The sequence below is a fragment of the Mytilus galloprovincialis genome, chromosome 2 (assembly GCF_965363235.1).
Source record: "Mytilus galloprovincialis chromosome 2, xbMytGall1.hap1.1, whole genome shotgun sequence".
In the NCBI taxonomy this organism is placed as follows: domain Eukaryota; kingdom Metazoa; phylum Mollusca; class Bivalvia; order Mytilida; family Mytilidae; genus Mytilus; species Mytilus galloprovincialis.
In genome coordinates, this window is record NC_134839.1 from 45,408,159 (window position 1) to 45,431,182 (window position 23,024).

Consider the following 23,024-nt stretch of genomic DNA (forward strand, 5'->3'; position numbering starts at 1 on the left):
ATATAATAAAGCAGACACCATTTGCTCGATTCCGTAGCGTATTGCACCATACACAACCTATTATGTAATTGTGGCACAAATCAGTGGCTCCGTCCTCAAAATTTTAAGTCAATCTCTGTTTTCCCCCCTTTTTCTTCGTCTCGTAATGATCGATCAAATCATATTTTCCACACGAATTAAATGTAATAAACACATTGAGATAACAAGAAACCTTTTAACTAATCCTCGTTGTCAGTTTTGCCATAGAAATGCTGAATATTTCCATATTTACAGCTTCGTTTCCAATTTCCGCCATTTGCATAAATTTGCCAAAATATTTGTTTTCATTTTCCTTCAATTTTCCTTCTACTGCATGATTTTACAATAAAAATTGTCGGGATTTCAAGCGCAAATGAGACCTTGTATATCCTCGATTCATACAAGGAAAAATTAGAGAGGACCTGAATAAAAACCGAATGGTATGAGTCCTGATGAAAAATCCATTGTTATCGCGGGATATGCGAGAAAATATCAACTCTCATTTCTAGGTGTAAGACATGAAGCAACATAACTTAGTCACCAAACTTCAAATTTTAAGCATTAAAGACTGAAAGTAATTATACAGAAACTCATTGTCTCTAATTTCAGCCTTTTTAGAGAAACTGTGACCTTCATTTTAAAATGATTTCCAATCAATTATATGTGATCATATATTTAAGTTGGGTTCTAATCCCATGCAAGGCTCTAGAGTAACAATCCCTTTCTGTACTACATTGTAATATCAGTCCATATTTAGTCATTTTGACCTTGATCTAAAATGCATGCCCTTACTCTCAAATCAAAACCAACAAGGTTGTTCCTTTCTGTGCTTCATAGAAATCTGCTGACAGACTTAGTAAGTCATTTACAAAAAGATTCCTTTGTCCAAAATTTGTAGAGCCCTAATGATTGTTCAGAAAGTCTGAAGTAGCTTCACCTGTATTGGTATTAAAATAAATTTAAACTTACAAGCTATCCCTGAGTTTGTTTTTCATTGTAGTGAAATCCATTGGATTTTTTATATATTTTTTGTAAGTTGGAAACTGCTTAAAATTGACTGGTTTTAGGAATGGCCATCCATCCTCATGTTTTTCCATTTCTGTCAATACCAATCTACAATCAAAGAAAGAAATAATACAGCTGTTCTGTAAGACATGAATGCCTCTCCATGAAAAACAATTGAAAAGACGGGTTTTTTAATCAGTAAATTTGATTAGGAAAGAAGGGAAGCTCTTGATCATATTGATGCATAATTGAATATATCAAATTTTTCAAACAATTCAGGATTAATGAATGTTCATTTTTTAGGTTGGTACTTTGAAATAAACTAGTTAACAGAGATTTTACCGTAACTGAGATTTCAAATGAAGTTCAACTCATCAATGTCTTAAATTGCTTTCAACTACTAGTTCTTTTTATGAAATATTCAAAGCTAATCACTACTTATTTCTATTTCTTTAGTTAATGAGAGGCCATTACTACATTTGTAATGGGAATTGTAATGGAACCCATTCAAGGTGAAATTTGGAGTCTTGAAATACAAGAAGACATATAAATTTCTACAGGTTTCTCAGAAGAATCTTTTAAAAAGGATTGAATAATTCGTAAAAATACAAAGGATTATTCCACCATCAAAGGATTAGAAAATAGTCTGTAACACAGGTTGTAAAGTACACATCTGTTAATTTATTTAACATTTCAAATTTGACCAACCTGCATGCTGTCATGTTGTCTGATTGCTCTGCTGTCCTTAGTTTTTCAACATTTTTACCACGTTTCTTTTCAACTGGTATTTCAACAGCTTTTGTTGAGGTCTCAGAATCTTTTCGTTCTCTGCGGACAAAACTTTCTCTACGTTTCTTTGGACTTCTTTTCTGTTTCTTTTTCATTCCCTTAAAGTATTTAAAAACATTGGATAAAATTGTCATCTTGCACAATGAAAGAGAATTCTTTGAAAACAACATACTCGTTTGTTTTCAACATTGGTTTGAATCATCTTAGGATCCTAACAATGTCTATTTGATTCGATTTCATTTTTGCTATACCCCGGTAACTGTTTATGGATTTGTAATTTTTGCCGGTTTGTTTTGCTATTTAAACTTATTTTGATAGAATTCATTCAGTATTATTACAGAAAATAAAACAGATAAATGAATTTTTCCCCCTGATTTTTAGTTAAAAGTTCAACAAACTTAATTAAAGGTGTTTTCTAAATTTTACCAAAATCTTATTGTTATTTTAATTGATATTAAAATTGAGAATGGAAATGGGGAATGTGTCAAAGAGACAACAACCCGACCAAATAAAAAACAACAGCAGAGGGTCACCAACAGGTCTTCAAAAATTCCCCCACCCGGAGGCGTCCTTCAGCTGGCCCCTAAACAAATATATACTTGTCCAGTGATATATAACAAGTCAAAAAGGGTACAACATCATCATTAAATAACTATAAAATGAACAAATATTAGATATTTCGGATAACAGATATCCTTCTTCAATAATAGCACGATGTCAAATGAATCATGTCAAAATATTCAAACTGAGAAACTTTTTCTAAATCTTGAAATTTATACAATTTAAGCGAACACCACAGACGCTGATACAATTTTAAAATTTCCATGTCCGAAAAGTTAAGTCCAATTTCTTATAACCTCGTTTTGTCAAAAATCAGCGAAGTTTATTGTAACCATTTCGTGACAGCTTCCTCAGAGGAGCAAATCCACTTGACTCTGAGAGCTTGACTGTACGGGATACTTTTTGTACAGTGTTTAGCTTTAGGAAGAGAGGTACTGATGTTTTATCTGCGGGTTTACAGTAGAGGTCTGTTGATATGACACAGTCCTTTATAGATGTGGTTGTGTCTAAGGAAGATATCTTAGAGTCGGAAATTTCATACGTAAATCTAATTGAATAGTGGGTGTTGTTTGCATGTCTGATGAAATCATCCAGTTTTTGTTGGGGTTCAATCCATTTCATGTCAACATCATCAATGAAACGGAACCAAGACAAAGGTTTGGATAAAGATGCTGCAATAATTTGTTTTTCTCATTTGCCCATGAAAATATTGGCGTAAGACGGTGCCATTTTCGTCCCCATCGCTGTCCCATTTATTTGAAAGTAATGATCACCAATAAAGATGAAATTGTTACATTTCAGGAGTAAGCAGCTGGACTAAACATTCAGTAGGTGGTTCTAAAATGTTGCGTGAGTCCCATATTTCCCTACAAGATTGCATGCCGTCATCATGAGGTATGTTGGTATACAATGAGGTGACATCTAAAGTGACAAGGAGGGTTTCCGGAGGAAGAGGGTTCATGGATTCCATTTTACGAAGATAATCTGTAGTGTCTTGAATGTGGGAAGGAAGATTTTCTACATGAGATCTTAAATGAAAATTGACGAATTCCGAGATTTTCTCAGTCGGATGGCCGTTTGCGGATACAATGGGTCTACCAGGGTTGTTAACCTTGTGTATTTTGGGAAGAAGATACAATCCACCAGGCTTGGCATTCTCTGGTTTTAAATAACCAATTGTATCCTCATCTATGTGACCGTCATTGTACAAGGTTTGTAACGCAGTGATAATTTTGGAGCTAAACTTGGAAGTAGGGTCATAGTCTTATTCTTCATTCTTATAAAATCTCTCATCAGAAAGCTGACGCACTGATTCCGTGATGTAGATAGCTTTGTCCATTATCACAACGGCACTGCCCTTGTCTGCTGGTTTTATCACAATATCATCTCGGTTTCTCAGCGATTGTATGGCTTTTTTCTCGTCAGGAGAGGTGTTATGAAATGACGAGTACTTGTTGCTAGCTAGATGAACAACATCCGATTTGATTTTGTCGATAACATCTTCCAGTGTAGCAGATTTACTAAGTTTTGGAATCCATGAACTCTTCTTTTTAAAATGCGGTATTATGATTTCTTCCTCCGAGTCAGACGTGTCTGAGTCTTCCTCATTATCCACCTCTTTATCCTTGTTAGCAAAATATTCTTTGATTCTGAGGGTTCTGGCAAACTTATCAAGGTCATCTCCCAGTTTCATATTATCTATGTTATTGGGAGTAGTCTAAGGGTTTGAATTTTTGTCCTCAAATAAAAGCTGTTCAATTGCAGGATGGTGCAAGTCATATGGTAACAGACGTTGTCTAACTTGTCAACAAATACCAAATACTCAAACATTTACTTGCCACTCGACTGGGTCTGTGTACACTATATTTTGCAATGTAACTTGCAAAACCCAGAATGTTGTATACCTCCTTCAGTGTCGATGTGGCATGCAGTATGTTGGCGAGACAGAGCAGCCATTCAACAAACGCATGAATGGTCATTGAAGTGACTACACTTGCAAGCCCGACCTACCCGTAAGTCGTCATTTGAGATTGCCTGGGCACACACAAGCTGATCTCAAAAACCTTACCATCACAATCATAGACCACAACGAGGGTTGGTCGAAGGTCGACAGAGTCGCTCGGGAAAGATTTTGGATAAGAAAGTTACGGACAGTAACCCCAGAGGTCATAAATAAACAAGAATGTGTCCCCAGTACACGGATGCCCCATCCGCACTATCATTTTCTATGTTCAGTGGACCATGAAAATGGGGTTAAATCTCTAATTTGGAATTAAAATTAGAAAGATCATATCATACAGAACATATATACTAAGTTTCAAGTTGATTAGACTTCAACGTCATCAAAAACTACCTCGACCAAAAACTTTAACCTGAAGCGGGACAGACGGACGAACGGACGAACGGACGAACGAACGAACAGACGGACGCACAGACCAGAAAACATAATGCCCATAAATGGGGCATAAAAAACATAGAAAAGGTCCTTCATTTTACTGTCATCACTTGTTTCCAGTAACTCCGGCTTTAGTACTGGCTTTACAGTTCGAAATTCTTTTTTAAAATACCAGTTTAAATTACAGGGCTTCATTCATTCAGGATGGATGTATAAGTGGGTAGCCACATTCAATTATTTTACCTCATTAGATCTAACTTATTTTTCTAATCATTATTAGACTGCTATTCGTTTGGGAGGCTTTAATATGTAGTTTCTGTTGCAATTGCCCTACCGTTGTCAAATTTGAAATATTATAAAAACTTGGATCGGTTAGGACATTTCTGATTTTTTTGTTTGAGGACTGCCCTCAATGCAGTTATAACATCTAAACTGTCACAACTGGAAATTTAGAGTTGTGCCAGTTCACATCGAAAATAACTATTTTCATTTGGCATATCTTTGTAATCTTTGCAATATATATATGCCAATTTATTGAAACTTGACATTAAAATAAGTTGTAGACAGCATATGAGTTGTACACCATCAATTCTTCATACAAATCTTTGATAATTGCAGGACATTTTGTTTTTAGGGGCAGATACTAAACCGGCTTTTGCCTCCAGCTATACAGGTGGAAAATAAAAAATAATAGTTTACCTGATTTGCAATACAAGAAGGGCAAGCATATTTTCTGGGCATCCGAGGTAATGGTGGATTTAGACAGTCTATATGTATTGCTCTTGGACAATGATCACATTCAATTATCTTCCCATTCTTTCTTCCACATACTATACAGCAAGGTTCACCTGTTGCCTGTATAAGAAAATGTAAAATAATTTCAGACAAAATTTATCTTTATATTCTATTAAAACTATATTTCAGCTGAATTAAGCAGACCCTTTTGGAATTCTCGACTCAACTTCATGGATAGGTAGGTCTTTTGTAGGCATCACATTTGTCAGGCATACAAAAATTATGCCTGGTTGCTGCGATGAGTTTATTTTCAAGAATTTTGACTGCAAATTAAAGTCTGAGTAGTGGTAATGAGTTAGGATAATTAGAATAATATGAGGTAGATGTGAAGTATACATAAATGAGACAGAGTGAGGTATATGTCAATGAGACATCACCCAAATGACCTCTAGATTGTCAAGATAGCTGATGATTTTTAAGTTATTCAAAGCAGATTCAAATTACTGAGGAAATATCTCACACTAATGGATAGGGAAGTATGGATGCAAAAAGTGATATCAAAATATCTAGACAGGTATCATGTAATGATTTAAAGTATACCACCATTTCATTTGATCATTAAACGTTTTATTTTTGAAAATGAAGGATGAAGACTAAAATGATCAATACATTTTTGAGGAAACTGTTTCAGCAAGATTTTCCCTTGGTGCAAACCCATATCCAGTGAAGTTTGTTTAACTGAGTAAACTATGATAATTCATTTTTAAACTACACTTACAAAGATTTGCATACTGTTAAAATATATATTTAAAATTTAAAATTTGGATGCTTTACAAATAATGTAGATGTTACCATGCGTAATGTGAAGACGTACCAATATCAATAGAACAAATCTCTTTCAATACTATGGATTCATTTAAATTCGTTGAATACCAATTTTAGTGGATTTCGTGGGTACAGGGGAACCATGAATTTAAATGTTCAACGAATTACAAATTTTCTATAGGAATGTATACATACTTTACCAAAACCAAGAAATTTTATATCCACGAAAATGCAAGTATACTTCAAACCAAGAAAATTGATACCCATGAAAATAAATTTATCAAAATATATGTTAAGTATCTGACTTGAATAGATGATAAATTACCTTAGATATACAAGCATAGCAGTACCAATCACCATCTGGTATGTTGTCCATCTTTGGCTGAAATATAAAGTCATAAAAACTGAAAGAAAAGATAAGTAGATTTGTTGTTTTAGTAGGATTGTGGGAATAATGGTGACTTGAGTATCATTCATTCATTGGTGGAGTCATTCAGTTTATCTACATGTATAATCCCTCATTGACAGTTCTTGGGTGTGTAAAAGCACCAAACCACTTAAGGGTTTTGATACACTATTTTTTTGGATGTTTTTAAGTTTTGATGCAATAAGGTGATAAGATGGTTGGTTGCGTCATAGTTTTACAATTTTTCCTAAATGTTTTTAATTTGCTACAGAGGAATTGAACCTTTTATAGTTGAATCTGCTCTCTCCTCCTGAATAAAACATTCTCACCATTAAAGAAAAGGTTTTTTTTTCAGAAACCAAATTTATAAAAACTAACCTTAAAACAGTATGTATGGTAACCTTTATCACAGCCATCACATAACAATAATTCTGCTTCATTATCGTCTTTACGGCAGATCTGACATAACTAAAGAAAAAAGAACAATTCTAATATTTTACATAATAATGATGCTTTTAATATGCAAATAAGCTGGGGTTTATACATTTGGACTCCTTCAATTAATGTGATTAAAAAATGTCATTGATTCACAATTAGTAGAACATGCTACACATGTCACATAGCTGGCATGTCAGTAACTGCTAGTAGTCCTTTGTACATTTATGTTCATCATTGTCAATTTTGCTAAGTTTCTTCTTCCTTATCTAATATTGTACTCAAACTTCTTTCAAACTGAGTCTTACTGTACTCATTGCTGTGTATTTTTTCGAATCCACACATTGGCTTGAGTTATAGGTGTGTTGAGATCTCATAAAACATGTTAAACCCCTCCTCATTTTTGCACTTGTCCCAAGTCAGGAACCTCTGGCCTTTAATAGACAACTTTCGATGCATTTTCATCAAAAGCTTTGGATTTAGTGAACATCATTCATGCTTTTAGGGGAGTCGTCACTTCCGTTCTAATGTTGAGCAAGTGGTTGGAAAACTATCATGTTATATTGCATGAATTATTCAGCAAATTGAATTCTCATAATTTACAATCAGCACTGCTGTCATTAGGGGATTGTGTTTAAGTACCTACAGAAAAAACATTATTTCTAGTTTATCCTGCACAATGACGATCACTTAGACGCTTAATGTACATTAATAGTGCAAGGATATAGTCAATCCCCTCTATCTGGTAAATGACATCATAAAGAGGCGCATAATTGACGAGCTTTTTCCAGTGAAGGACAAACTCGAAAGTGGTTTAGTAGTTTTGTATGTTATTTTTAATTTTGGTTCATTTATATGTTTTAGGATCTTTGCTAAACTAGTATACATTTTTTTAGGAGCCAGCTGAAGTCCTATTAACTAATTTGAAATAATGGACTTCATGAGACAATCAAAACATCTTCTCCTTTATCCAAACATGCTACTCAAAGGAAGGGTGATAATTAATTTGACATAATGGACTTCATGAGAAATTTAACACACCTTCTCTATTATCCTGATATATATATATATACTACTTCAAGGAAGGGAGATAATAAACTTGTAATACCGACCGTGCAAGGGCTGTTTAGCCAGTCAAGGTTGTTAAAAAACTTCCATCATATCATAACTTGTCATAATGGACTTCTTGAGACAATTAATACATCTACCCATTTATCCTGATTATTTTTACAATATAATTCACTTACCACTTTCATGATGGACTTTTCCCATGATATTGCATTATTAAGCTGATAAACACATAAAGTCAACTGAGCAGGAGATTTAGACAAAGCCACAGCATTCCTCCAAGTTAGAAGACCAGATGGTACTGGAGCAGGAGTACTAGGTTGTTCCTCCTCATCTTCATCTCCATTTTCATCACAATGACTAGAATCATGCCCATCGTTGAAACTAGATGCAGATATGTTGGCCATATTTATCTGCTGACTGCAAAAAAAACAAACATCAATTATTAAAAAATCTTAATGCATCATTCAATATTTAGCATAAACATTTTGTGAAATAGCTTTCCATATAAGATAACAATCAACCGCAGACACTTCATCATAAATGTTTGTTTGTAAAAAAAATGTTTTTTACTTAACAAGCAACATGAAGGGATCCACAAATGGAGTGAGCAGGTTCTTTTTATCCTTTTGAGCCACCTTAAGATCTTCCATACTTTTTGGTGGGGTTCATGTTGCTTAGTCTTTAGTTTCTATGTTGTGGTCTGAAGACTGTTATATGTCTTTTTATAAAATTAAGATAATTTAGAATCCAAGACATAAGGAGCAGTTTCAGGCAATATTACTCTGCCAAACACATCACTGTTTGCATGATAAGACAGAAATTGCCCCTTAATGAATTAGTTGGCAATAATATTTTACTATTTCTTTAAATAAGTTAACTTACTTTTTACACAATGGAGGTTTAAGATATCGTCTTTCTATGTTTGGCTCAAGGTTGATTAGTTTTTCCCTGGCAACATCCAGAGGATATTTTTCATTCTCTTTTAGATTTTCATGGAATCTATCTACCAGCTTTATATCAGATTCATCTGAGATTCTTTGTGGAACTTTCCATCCCTATAACATTTAAAATAAGTTTTCAATTCTCGATATTGTGAGTGGAGTATAAATAAATTAATGTTGACCTGAATAAATATATATATTAGGCACGATATCATAAGACCTTTCCAAATGACATATTACAGATGATCTCATCTGTAAAACCAATCTTCACAAGTGAAGCTATAAAAATGGTTACAGCTATTACACATATTTCAGATGCATATAAACTTATTAAAACATATCTACATACAAAATATAGTTAACCTGTAATTAATAGGTTTGATTTTTGTTATCTCATCTTAATAATGCCTTATACCTTAATACAAGGTTATCAACATAAAGAAGACATTGGGCAAGGAATTTGTCAGGAAGGAACAAGAAGAACTTTTAAACAATTCCTTTAAATTGACATGACTTAAAGTGTGGCATATCAATGGATAAAGTTTGTTAAGAAGTCATCACTACCGCAATAAAACTTTTAGTCAGAAAAATTATTTTAACTTCAAAACACATTTATTTTCTACAGAATTTTACTTATTATAACATACAAGATGTACTCACTTCAAAAGGACTGATTGATGTCCAGTAATAAAATCAATTCTGGGAAAGTAAAGGATACATGATGATTTTGGAAGCTAGGGGGAGTTCCAACACAGAATAAAGGGAGGGTTCCAATCATATGTCCCCATAAAAAAGCATTGATTGTAAAAAAAATATTGAGTTCCAAGCATAAGAAACCCTCGCCTGGATCCGCCACTGGAAGCAGTGCTGTCATACATAGTTGGTAAGGAATAGATAAATCTAATGTTTAAATGAGAAATTGAGGTTAAGATAATATGATAGACTAGCTTCTGTGAACAACGTTGGCCAAACAATTGGCTGATTTCACAAATGTTAAATACCCGGTATCTTAAAATAAGGAAATGTTTAAAATTATAGATGGGAAATAGCAAGTCACATATATATTATATAAATTTTAGTTAAATTGTAATTATGAAGTACAAAAACTAACTTTAACTTGAAGACTAGCAGATGCCACCCTTTCCTCCAGATTTTCCACTGCATCCAGCACAGTCAGTTCAACCTGGTGAGCATGATCTATAACTGATTCCTCAGATTCCTTCCTTTTTTTCTTCTTTCTTTTTTCTTGTTTCTCATCCTCATTATTATCTTCTTTTTTGTCTTCATTAGTTTCCTTATTTTCCTCTTCAGAATCAGAGGAGTCAGAGGCTTCAAGGGATACAACTGAGAAAAAGATTTGCATGATTATAAAAGAAGATATAAGTAGTTTTGCAAGTACTATTTTTCCTGGATTCAGAACAAATTGTATTTTTATTGTTACTGCACTTGATTCTGTGGTGTTCACATTCTACATACACTTAGCTACAAAATGTGTCATACTTTCAACATCTTAAATTTGAATCACATACCCCTAAATCAAAATAAGTTCACATAAGATTTTTTTAAAACTTATCATATCTATCGGGTAAAAAGAAGATACCGGGGTATTTGATTTTAATTAATACTTATTTTTTTTTAATACATCCATCCATATACCAAGTTTTACAGTTGTAGTTTTCTTGGTAACCGAAAAAACTGATCTCTATGTAAAACTAAAGTCAGTGAAACATATATAAAGGAAGTAGATCTCTGAACATGTCTGTTAAATCTATTCTGTTCCTGTCTAGAGTCTGAGGGAATATTGAGTTTATATTTGCTATTGTCATCTGTGTTTTGTTGAAAACGTATGTGAATTTGGTTGTAATATGTTGTTAAGTTTCTATCTTATTGTCATATATCCCTTTACCCATTTTTTGTTTAGATAATTGTGTAAACCTCAGAAATACTTACTATGTTTATCCCCTTTGCTGCAGGATTCACAAGCATATTCTTGAAATTTCTGTAATGTTTTTTGTAGATTCTTCTCCCGAATTCCTCTGGGATGACAACATCTCATCAACTCCTTCACTTGATTCTGATCTATTACTCTCCACCAGCCTTCTGTCATTACTAAATTAAACCAAAATCAACAAAGATTGACACTACATTTTACAAGATAATAAAAGAAAAGTGTTCAAATGTCCCCTGCCCTAAGTATATTTTTTATCTTACAAAGCAAGTCTTTCAATTTTTCAATCACATAGAAATATCATTCAGGTTTCCACAAGATATAAACATAGATATCATTAATATCATATTAAACAATATCATTTCATTGTTTGAGATTTTAATTTTGGTATTTTCCACAGTATGAGTATCTCAAGGTCCACTATCATTATTCATATATAACAAAAGAAATAGATATTGACTTGATAATTTTACTCACCTTTTTCAATGGGTTGAGGTTCATCATAAGTATTAATTTCTCCTTGATCAAAAATGCTTGGAGTATTTGGTTCCATCTTTGGTGTATTAGGAATTTTGAAAGAATTATTTGTCTCTGAGATATTCAAATTCTGTTTTATTTCACCCTCGTCCTGATTTGAATTTGTTAACTGTCCTATTTGGAATGATGAAAAAGCTGGACTTTGTATGGGAAAGGCACTAACAGTTAATGGTGAGAAAAATGGAAGTGAATTATAAGAACCATGCATTCCCAATTGTGATGTGACCTGAGCCACTGATAAATCTTCACAAGGCATTCTTGGTAATATACTAAACCATGGCTTCTGATCGTCATTTGATGTTATTTGATCTTGGGCTAACGAAAAAGTACTGAATATAGATGATGATGATGATGATGTTTTTACTGGTTCACTTTCCTTCTTAAGTAGAGTGTCAATACTGAGAAAGCTTGACTTTGAGTCAGTGGAAGGTGTTGATGATTTTGGATGTTGGTGGGCTGGCAGTGGACTAGCATTTGATTCAGTTGTTTGATTTGAAAATGAGTTGAAGAACATATTGAATGGAGATGGTGAATATGGAGTGATCAACGGTGATGAATGAGCATGTGGTATGATAAGATTAGAGTCCTCACTCCGCTCGGACTTTACTTTAGATAAATTGCACAAATCACTCAATTTATTTGAAGTAGGACTTTGTAAGAAAATATTTTTTGATTCTGTTTGTAAACTTATTGCACTATTATCTGCTGAAGTAGAAATTTCACCATTGCAGGATTTCATTTCTACATCTGAATTTGTGTTTTCAGCTTCATTATCTTTTTTTCCTGAGAAATCAAGACTTTCCTGTTTAATATTCACATTATCAGATACTTCTGAAGATCCTAAACTGGAATTTTCTGAGCTTTTTAATTTCAGAAGCTTTGCAGGAGACAATTCATTTTCTTCCTTAATATCTTTAATGTTTGCTTTTGTATCTTCCACTGCCATGCTTGTTGATTCTGATTTAATTTCACACTCCTGTTTCATGTTTGTTTCTTCAAAATGACCAGATTCTAATCCTTCCACATAAACTCCTCCTGCTTTCGGGAGCACCCAGTATCGTCGTTTGTATCTATCTTGTCCTAATGTTATTGCACGAACTCTATGAGATGCTTTGAACACTTTTGCTCTATGTTGAGCATGTTGCTAAAATACATAAATATGTTATCTTTTAACTCTGCTAAAATATTAATACTGTGTGTCACACTTTCTTAAGAGATTGATTTCAGTAGGTAAAACATTTAAGTTTAGAAATAGTATATATTTAATGTATCAAATATTAAAAATACATGCAAACCTTTAATAGAATAATGTTCTCAATCTTTATTTAGTTTTCACAAAATTTTCAAAGTCCGAAGCCTGCAATGTCAGTAAATATCTGTGGTGGTGTAGAACCAAACTTAATCTCGATTTGTAACTCATCATAGAAGAATCACATTAGTACTAACAAGAATTTGTCCATAGTACATGAAATACGGATCAAAACTCAATTTGCATTAAAATTAGAAAGATCATATCATAGGGCACATGTGAACTAAGTTTCAAGTTGATTAGTCTTCAACTTTATCAAAAACTACTTGGACCAAAAACTTTTACCTGAAGAGGGACAGACAGAAAAACAGATGGCCCTATAAGTGGTGCATAAAAGTCAGCTCAATATTTAAAGTTATTGAGAAAGACGCCTGTATAACTGTATGTTGTAGAATGAATTAAGAGAGAATGACAGCATATACCTTTTTTTTTTTTTTTCTCAACAGTCTTTCTTAAGAGAACGATAAAAACAGTCTTATTTATTCATACAGTAAATATGAATTATCTCTAGTATGTTTATCTAATAATCTGTTTATTTAAGCATTTAGAACAGCTGAAGTAGACACAAATTATAATGTCCTACCTTTTGTAACTTCTCAATCTTTTTCTCACATTCTTCAAAACTAAGATTCTCATCTTCCTGCAATAGACCATAATAAACTGAAAAAGGAACTCAATATGGTTTACTTAAGATTAAAGCTTTACCTCTAAAATTGAAAAAAATGGTTTAAGAAATAAAAGGCCAAAAGACAAGATAGCCGAGGATAAAATCTTACATCAAAGGATATAGTTTTGTTAAAAGTCTTTGACTTACCACCTCCTCTTCATTGTCTTTTACAGACTGATTTTCATCATATTCATTTCCACTTTCATCATCTTTTTCCTCTTCTTCATCACTGCCTCTTTTACTAACACTCATACATGTACTCTCATCGCCATCTTGACAAGTTAGAATACTGTCGTCACCATCCTTTGTCAGGACTGAGTTATCATCTTCTCTAACTGGCTTAGTGGGAGACCGGAACTTTTTTCCTTGTTTTACTCTTAACCTTGAAACACAATTTTAGACTACTGTAGTTATTCTATTTTAATTAAGTCATACAATTAAATATACTGATATCAAATTTCCGATCTGTAGATATACTGTAGACTTGTAAAACACAAATTATATGTTAAACTGTATAAAGTTTAAAATCAGACAATAGAGAAAAAAATATATAAACCCTCCATTCTTCTTGGTAAGTTTATGTAATTTATATGAGATGTCAGTGTACAATTTACTAATAATATCAAATTGTTGATTACACATATAATGGTTGTTGTTTTTTTTTTTTTAATTTATCTCAACTGGTTACTTTGACCACAGTCCTTAGATAGTAATTTTCCTATCTTTATTCATCATTATATGAGTCAAAAATATTGAACAAGATGTAAAGCTTTGATTTATCAGGGGTTAAGAAATTTTGTTAAAGCTCACTAGCCCAGGGCTAATTGGTAGCAAGATTTTACTAGCCCTGTTGAAAGAATTAATAGCCCAACAAAACTGACCTACTAGCCCGAGTATGCCGTTTCCTGCAATAAACAATGAATTCTATAAACTTGACAATTTTTATCAATTGTACAGTGGATTTTTTGGCAAATTGGATACCCAAAACTTACAGCAACAAATATCCCATTAGCAGATATTATATTCAATTCGCTAATTGAATACTCATTAAATATACATGTACTGTAAATATGACTTGCTCAAATCTCGAGATGGCACAAGTCTTGACCACTTCTATACATGGTTATATAAAAGCATGCCTGGCATAAAAGGATTGGAGTAATTTTTATCAGATACATCATCATTTTTGTGTAAAAGAAATATCAGCTGGTTACATATTATGATCATACTTGTTTTCAGTTTAAAAAATTTGATTTATCAAAATAAATCAAATGACCACAAATATATATGTGAATAATATCATCATCCATACGTTGTGTCTTTTATAATAGTTTTATAAAGGAAGTACAGTAATGTCCATGGTAAGCTAATTGTGTGCTATTAATAGATTCCAAACTGAGCACAGTCGCTAAACTGAAATTGTATTTGTTATAAATTTTATTTCTTTAAAAATCAAATTCATTTGAATATCAATGAAGATAATCATAATCATAATGATGAAATATCATTGCATCAAGTTTAAGTTTTCTGAAGACTGTTAATGTATAGGTCATGGTTCTAGAGGCTTCTTCAGAGTATGTAAACAAAAACAAAATGGCTACCATAACATGTGCACATGTTACAAATTTATATCTGACAACAGTCGGGTGTCTGCTGTTAAAAGGGGTTCACATTTATAATTCAAGAAATTATTCAGAAGGAGGTACAATCTGGTTACATTATATTTCTCTGGTTGCATAAGCAATGTACAATACCCCTGTACTGAAAAATTGATATTGAAAGTATGGGATCCTACAAAATCAGTTCAAATTCTGGGAATCCCAGATGACGTAGTCAAATCTGATTGGCTAAGATATAATAGTGATAAGGGGATTTTCCACTTTATATTTTGGAAACGCGAAGATTTTTTGTTACCAGTCCGTCGGGCATATTGGGTTACAAGTTTTGGTTGCCCGAGGCCTTAATGTTGTAGTCCCGGGCGTCGGGCTAGTGGATTTTTTAACCCCTGTTTATGATATAAAGAATTAACTGACCTTCTTAGTTGTCCTTCTATTACCCATTTGTCTCTTCGAATGTCACCCATGTGATCTAAATTCTTCTCTATTTCACTGAAAAATACAAAATTTCATTTTAACAGTGTAAAGAAACTTTCGATAACCATAACAACTTATCACGAGTTTAAGTCACAAATCTCACATCTATGCTGATAATACTGACTAAACTTCAGTACCCCTTTACAAGTTAAGAAACACTCTTGTAAGACATTTAAATATATTTAAAATATAAAACTGTTCAAAGGAGATCCATATTGCAAATTTGCAACAAAAACTAACACAGATTTTTTATTGACTGCATTATCATTTCAAGTACAGCACACGAAAAAAATATCACCAAACAAGCAACATGCAGACTTCTTATACGTTCAGGTATTTCACATCCAATATTTTATGGAAATATTCTTTATAAAGCACAAAAATGTCAGTATTCACCTCAGAAACTAACAAAACCTTTAAATAGACTTATAAAGAAGGGATATAGTTACTATACTGTTGTCAGGTCATTAAAGATTGCAAATTTTGGCGTTAATATTGATTCACTTATAGGGTCTTTGCATCGGAACTAAACACATTTATTATTAAAATAAACCAGTTGTTGGCATGACACTGGTTATGTTCTTCTCATATATGTTATGATGGTATGATACTAAACCCCTCACGGGGAGGATTGTGACTGATATTTATATAATGAAGACATAATTTTTCAATCAGTTTAATTGAAGTCTGGAGCTGGCATGTCAGTTAACTGCTAGTAGTCTGATGTTATTTATTTATTATTATCATTTTGTTTATTTTCTTTGGGTACATCTTCTGACATCAGACTCGGACTTCTCTTGAACTGAATTTTAATGTGCGTATTGTTATGCGTTTACTTTTCTGCATTCGCTAGAGGTATAGGGGGAGGGTTGAGATCTCACAAACATGTTTAACCCCGCCGCATTTTTGCGCCTGTCCCAAGTCAGGAGCCTCTGGCCTTTGTTAGTCTTGTATTATTTTAACTTTTAGTTTCTTGTGTACAATTTGGAGTTTAGTATGGCGTTCATTATCACTGAACTAGTATATATTTGTTTAGGGGCCAGCTGAAGGACGCCTCCGGGTGCGGAAATTTCTCGTTGCATTAAAGACCTGTTGGTGACCTTCTGCTGTTGACTGCTCTATGGTCGGGTTGTTGTCTCTTTGGCACATTCCCCATTTCCATTCTCAATTTTAAGTATTTTTCAAGATTGCAGTAAAATTTTTCTGCCATTTTTTTCCAAACATTATTCTTTCAAACATTTTTTTCAAGATAGTTTCTAAGATTAAAGATGAAAAAGAAACAATACAATACGATGTCAATAGTTCATATTTCTCTTAAATAAATTACTTTTCCAGCAAATTCTTCTTTAATCTTTATCTTTCAAAACATATTGGTGAGTTTCAATAAAGCTAGTTATTTGCTTGTTCTTGTATCTGCCTTAATTAAATGTCTATAATGGTTTACTTTTATATTGTTTGACTTGGATGGAGAGTTGTCTCATTGACACTCATGCCATATCTTTTTATATCTATTAGTATTTCACACTATCACCATTTAAATACTTAAATGGTAACCATGCAGACTGATGACACTAGGAACATTCATCATTTAAAATCATTGGAATAAAATGTGTATCTCTACTCTCTGTATACACTCACCTTGAAATAGATTTCCCACATAACAACTCATTACAAAGGAAGGCCAAGATTGAAGCTCTTTGGTTTTGATGAAGTGATTCTAATGGTTTCTCTTGTAACCAATCACTCATCTGAAAGAATGTAACAAACTTTTAATCTAATGATTCAGCACTATTTTCTTTTTTTTTTCTTTTAGAGATTTCTGAAATACAAAATAAGCCGATTTTTTCTGAACAAAAAAATTGTGCATTGGTGTAACATGGAAAATGAAATTTCATTCGTTCTAAAACATCTTAAACATCTAAAAGCTTCAGTTTTTAATTTTAATCATATCATAGAAGTATTAAGTTCATTTTACATTGAAAACCTTTAATCACTTCCAAAAACTGATGTAACTTGAGGCATCAAAATTTTATTTTTGTGAAATCTCCGGTATGCTGAAGTAGATGAAATTAAAAAAATAATAAAACACTCCTGAAAACATCAACACACAAAAATCTGAGACACCCAGTAGTAAAGTTTCAATTATCTTATATCTCTCCATTCAGTGACATTTAATATCACCGTTTGGTATGAGAGATATTTGGTCTCGCACAGTTACCTCATTTGGTTTACCATTCCTTGCAGTGATGAAGATACAGAGAACCTCAGATACAACACCATCACTAATATCAACATCTATAATCTTCTGTCCTAGTTTTGTAACTGCCTAAAATAATAATTCACATCTAATTGTAGTCATAGAATAGGATGTCCTAAAATTTTCAATTACATTTATAGTCCTTCCCTACACGCTTGACATAATGCTGCGCTCACTCACCGAAAATATTGTGGCTCGCGGCTGATATTTTATGATTTCAATGTGTAGAAAACTCAATAATCTATACTTATCAATCTTTGAACGAGTACAATTTTACTTAATAAGTTTTCAATTTAAGATATCTTTTGTTATCTGAAACTATATTTTGTGTTTTTAAAACTAAAACTGATGCAACACTCATAAGCATGCAGCATTTCAAGCCAAGAAATTTTTTATTAGGGCTATTCCAGAAAAAAATGTATGGGGGGTTGGAAGGCACATTGTATTAATAATACATGGATGATGGGTATCAGAGCAACTTTTCACACTATAATGCACTATAAATCTCAATTACAATTGTCTGGGTGGCGGGTGCTGACAAAAACTGCCTTCCAACCCCCCAACCCCATACATTTTTTTCTGGAATAGCCCTTATTTTTTTTTTTTTTTTCAAGAAGGCAAATCATCAAAACATTACTTAAATAATGCAACATTCAGTTTTTTACACCATATTGTTATCTTCTGGTGATGAATAAGCATCAGTGAATCTGTAAATTTTGAAACATCATGAAGATGTTATTATATTACACATTTTGCCCAGGGTGTTGTAACTATTTTCTCCTTACCTCCTTAGGATTTGGAACCCCAGGATCCATGACAGCATATCTAGTAAGATGTGAAGTCAGAGCTATATAGTCTTCCATATCTTCCTCATTTTTACCAATAACAGCCTCCTGAAGTGTCCTCAATGTGGGCAAGGTATCACTATCTACTAAAAGTAAGTCAAGGTTAGCACAACAATTACATCTTTATATTATATTAACTTCAACAAAAATATTGTGCACCTTTCTGATAACATTTTAAATCTAATTGGTAAAATAACCTATGCTTAAATTTTTAAAGATTTTTGCTGTCGTATAAAATCCATCAGGATAAAAATTATGAAATCCAAAATAGCACTAAGTTATTATACTACATACAAATAGCCAACAGCCAGAATTATTACTGTAAAGCACTGACCAAAATCTAGCAGGCCCCATATTACAAAGATTTAAATAAAAAAAATAATTGTAGAAAGTCTTATAACAACAACACTTGAGGGACTGCTGCATAAAATTTATTGATCGACATGTTTCGGTGCCTAGGGCACCGTCATCAGGATACAAATAATGCATTTGAACATGCTTAAGTATACAATCGGGTTGTCTTATGACGACGTCATAGTATAATAGTTGTTATGAAAGAGGAAGTGAAAGTGAAAGTATAAATAGAAAATGTATAAATAGATTGTCAACATAAAAATGAAAGTAAATTAAAATTGTTTGTGTATCAACTCTGTGTTGTTAATGTCTTAACTAAAAATGTTGTATATTGAGTGTACAAACACATGTCTGTCCCACAGTTCTTCCGGTAGCTCATCTAAACAGATAGTATCATCACTGCTGCTGGTTGTCAGGTCTATGTGGTCTTCTTGAGTAAGGTCCATGACATAACCGTAATCGTTTGTTATGTATTTCGGAATGTTTTTTGGAATAGAAGTGTCGGAATCTGAAAGGTATAAGTCCTGTTCCAATGTACTTGTTGATGGTTTTTTGTATTCATGCGGTGATTTTCCTGCTTTTATCCTGAATATAGGGGTTTTCCCGTTCCATTCTTTTTTCTGGACGGCTTCAAAGGGGGGTCTCCATTTTTTTACTGCTTTCGCCATTTCCCGAGGATTTTGTATGAAACTGTTGTAATCTTCTTTGGCCTTATCTGGATGTTTTGATTTCAGATGTGTGATGGCATTTGATTTCCTAGTGAAAGTAGCATCACAATGTTTGCATTCAAACATTGTCGCGGCTGGTTCGTGAAGTTCTTTGTGGTGTCTTCTTAATGTTGAAATACTGCAGAATGTTTTCGGGCATTTCTGCAGTATTTCAACATTAAGAAGACACCACAAAGAACTTCACGAACCAGCCGCGACAATGTTTGAATGCAAACATTGTGATGCTACTTTCACTAGGAAATCAAATGCCATCACACATCTGAAATCAAAACATCCAGATAAGGCCAAAGAAGATTACAACAGTTTCATACAAAATCCTCGGGAAATGGCGAAAGCAGTAAAAAAATGGAGACCCCCCTTTGAAGCCGTCCAGAAAAAAGAATGGAACGGGAAAACCCCTATATTCAGGATAAAAGCAGGAAAATCACCGCATGAATACAAAAAACCATCAACAAGTACATTGGAACAGGACTTATACCTTTCAGATTCCGACACTTCTATTCCAAAAAACATTCCGAAATACATAACAAACGATTACGGTTATGTCATGGACCTTACTCAAGAAGACCACATAGACCTGACAACCAGCAGCAGTGATGATACTATCTGTTTAGATGAGCTACCGGAAGAACTGTGGGACAGACATGTGTTTGTACACTCAATATACAACATTTTTAGTTAAGACATTAACAACACAGAGTTGATACACAAACAATTTTAATTTACTTTCATTTTTATGTTGACAATCTATTTATACATTTTCTATTTATACTTTCACTTTCACTTCCTCTTTCATAACAACTATTATACTATGACGTCGTCATAAGACAACCCGATTGTATACTTAAGCATGTTCAAATGTATTATTTGTATCCTGATGACGGTGCCCTAGGCACCGAAACATGTCGATCAATAAATTTTATGCAGCAGTCCCTCAAGTGTTGTTGTTATAAGACTTTCTACATTTTTGTGTTTTATCATAACGACCCTGCATACCCGAGGTATCCACTTCAGGGACTCTAACTTACTACAGACTTACCAGGCGTTGGTTCACTTTCGTTTGTAAAAAAAATAATTGTACATACCAAAACCAAGAGCATCTGAAAAATTATGCAAAAATTCCAAAACCATCAGGATATCAGCAAATGCAGTCCCATTCAATTCTATTCCTTTTATCCTGGGATACTCTGGTAATACCTGGAAAAAAAGAGAAAAAAGATGCATACAAAAATGCTAATGTAATCAAATGTAATTAATCATGCTTTATTACAACAGTTGTATTATAGCAATAACTGTAGTTATATATCAATAAGTCTAGCTGCGTTTTATATTAATCATAACTCTAGTCATAGTCAATAAAGTTCTAATAGAAAGTCCATGTAAATGTTTTATAGCAAAACTTAGCCATACAGTATATAAAACATATTCAACCTTTTTTATACCCCATGATAGAAGAGGGGCATTATGTTTTCTGGTCTGTGCCTCTGTCTGTTCGTCCGTTCATCCGTGCGTTCGTTTGCTTCAGGTTAAAGTTTTCAGTCAAGGTAGTTTTTGAAGAAGTTGAAGTCCAATCAACTTGAAACTAGTACACATGTTCCCCATGATATGATCTTCCTCATTTTAATGCCAAACTATAGTTTTGACCCCAATTTCATGGTCCATTGAACATAGAAAATGATAGTGCGAAGTTCAGGTTAAAGTTTTTGGTCAAGGTAGTTTTTGATGAAGTTAAAGTTACATCAACTTGAAACTTAGTACACATGTTCCCTATGATATGATCTTTCTAATTTTAATTCCAAATTAAGTTTTGACCCCAATTTCACGGTCCACTGAACATAGAAAATGATAGTAGGAGTGGGGCATCCGTGTACTATAGACACATTCTTGTTTCAAATTAGAAGTTTCACATGCATTTAAAATTTAAGTTTTAATATTAGATTGTTTTTTACTGGTATATAGTTTCTTTATTCAACTAGTATTTATTGTTAAAGACAAAAGAAATATATATATATACCCTGGCTTCTTTTAGCTGCATGTCATCAACAGGTCGCCTAAGTTCTCTAAGTAATTGTAGCTCCTGTCTTCTTTGCTCCTACAAATAGAAATTCATGTTCAGACCAAGTACCATATTATTATAAATAATTGAACAACCAGGCCAAACTAAGTAACTTCTCATATAAAGACTATTTAAACCAAATTTAATAATATCACTATGAAATAAGAAAGCAAGTAAGAGACTTATTTATAATGATTTCAAGTAAATTGGCAAAACTCTGTTCAATCTATTTACAACTTGTTTAAAGCAAAGTCGGTTTGGAGTTTGACATATGCAGACACCTGTTTATTGTTGAAGACTATATGTCTCAAGCTTTTGGGGTTTTTAGTTAATATAGAATTGATGTATGCCACCATATCACCTTTTTTCATATTGAGTTAACTTTTCTCCTCTCGGTAGTTATGTTAGGGGGTGTTTGATTCTTCAAACACAATTCTTAAAGTTATCATTTACACAAAGTTTGCTAGTAATTGGCAATTTACATGTATTTTTGTCAATTTTTTAAATGACAGTGGCCATTTTTATCACCATTAGGATTTTAATTATAATAATTATTCTTAAAGGGAATTGTTACCATTTTTCTTTCTCTTGAAATCTTCTTCTCAGCCATTCTGGATTCTTTTATTCTATCTTTCTCCTATTAATATAAATTAAATCACGGCTCACCTTTATTCTATTTGCAATACAAAAAATCTCCTAATTTCTATTTTTAGCAGCTTCTGAAGTTCAATTAATACAGTAGCAGAAGATCAAGTATTTTCTTTTATAGTTTCTGATGATATTAAAGTCTCCAACTGTTAATATGAAAGCATTTGCAAAGGAAAATGAGCTATGGTCGGGTTGTTGTCGGGTTGTTGTAGCTTTGACACATTCCCCATTTCCTTTCTCAATTTTATTGATATATATTAAAGCATACACATTCTTCTGTATTTGGCAAAAGACAAATGAAGATAGTATAATTTTCTATCATTACTAAGTTCCAATTTATGACAGATATTAGGATAATATTTAGTTGTATGGTGGGTATAGTTCCACAGTAAATTTGCATC

At 32.9% G+C, this 23,024-nt stretch overlaps 1 protein-coding gene across 11 annotated transcripts in view; it reads right to left on the minus strand.

The window, feature by feature from the left end:
* LOC143063671 (bromodomain adjacent to zinc finger domain protein 2B-like) overlaps nt 1-23,024 on the minus strand; it is a 60,659-nt gene that overhangs the window by 2,901 nt on the left and 34,734 nt on the right. For 10 of the 11 annotated variants that reach the window (XM_076235963.1, XM_076235965.1, XM_076235962.1 and 7 more), the window contains 19 exons: nt 22,550-22,612; nt 21,934-22,011; nt 21,005-21,116; nt 18,778-18,923; nt 17,954-18,061; nt 17,374-17,483; nt 15,676-15,750; nt 13,790-14,024; nt 13,559-13,615; nt 11,607-12,810; nt 11,132-11,290; nt 10,293-10,525; nt 9,123-9,295; nt 8,417-8,657; nt 7,113-7,202; nt 6,654-6,710; nt 5,468-5,623; nt 1,732-1,910; nt 988-1,131 (listed from right to left, as the gene is read on the minus strand). In XM_076235963.1, coding sequence (XP_076092078.1) covers nt 988-1,131; nt 1,732-1,910; nt 5,468-5,623; nt 6,654-6,710; nt 7,113-7,202; nt 8,417-8,657; nt 9,123-9,295; nt 10,293-10,525; nt 11,132-11,290; nt 11,607-12,810; nt 13,559-13,615; nt 13,790-14,024; nt 15,676-15,750; nt 17,374-17,483; nt 17,954-18,061; nt 18,778-18,923; nt 21,005-21,116; nt 21,934-22,011; nt 22,550-22,612 — 3,620 coding nt within the window. The remainder of the gene's footprint in view (nt 1-987; nt 1,132-1,731; nt 1,911-5,467; nt 5,624-6,653; nt 6,711-7,112; nt 7,203-8,416; nt 8,658-9,122; nt 9,296-10,292; nt 10,526-11,131; nt 11,291-11,606; nt 12,811-13,558; nt 13,616-13,789; nt 14,025-15,675; nt 15,751-17,373; nt 17,484-17,953; nt 18,062-18,777; nt 18,924-21,004; nt 21,117-21,933; nt 22,012-22,549; nt 22,613-23,024) is intronic. The other variant, XM_076235956.1, reaches the window with a different exon arrangement.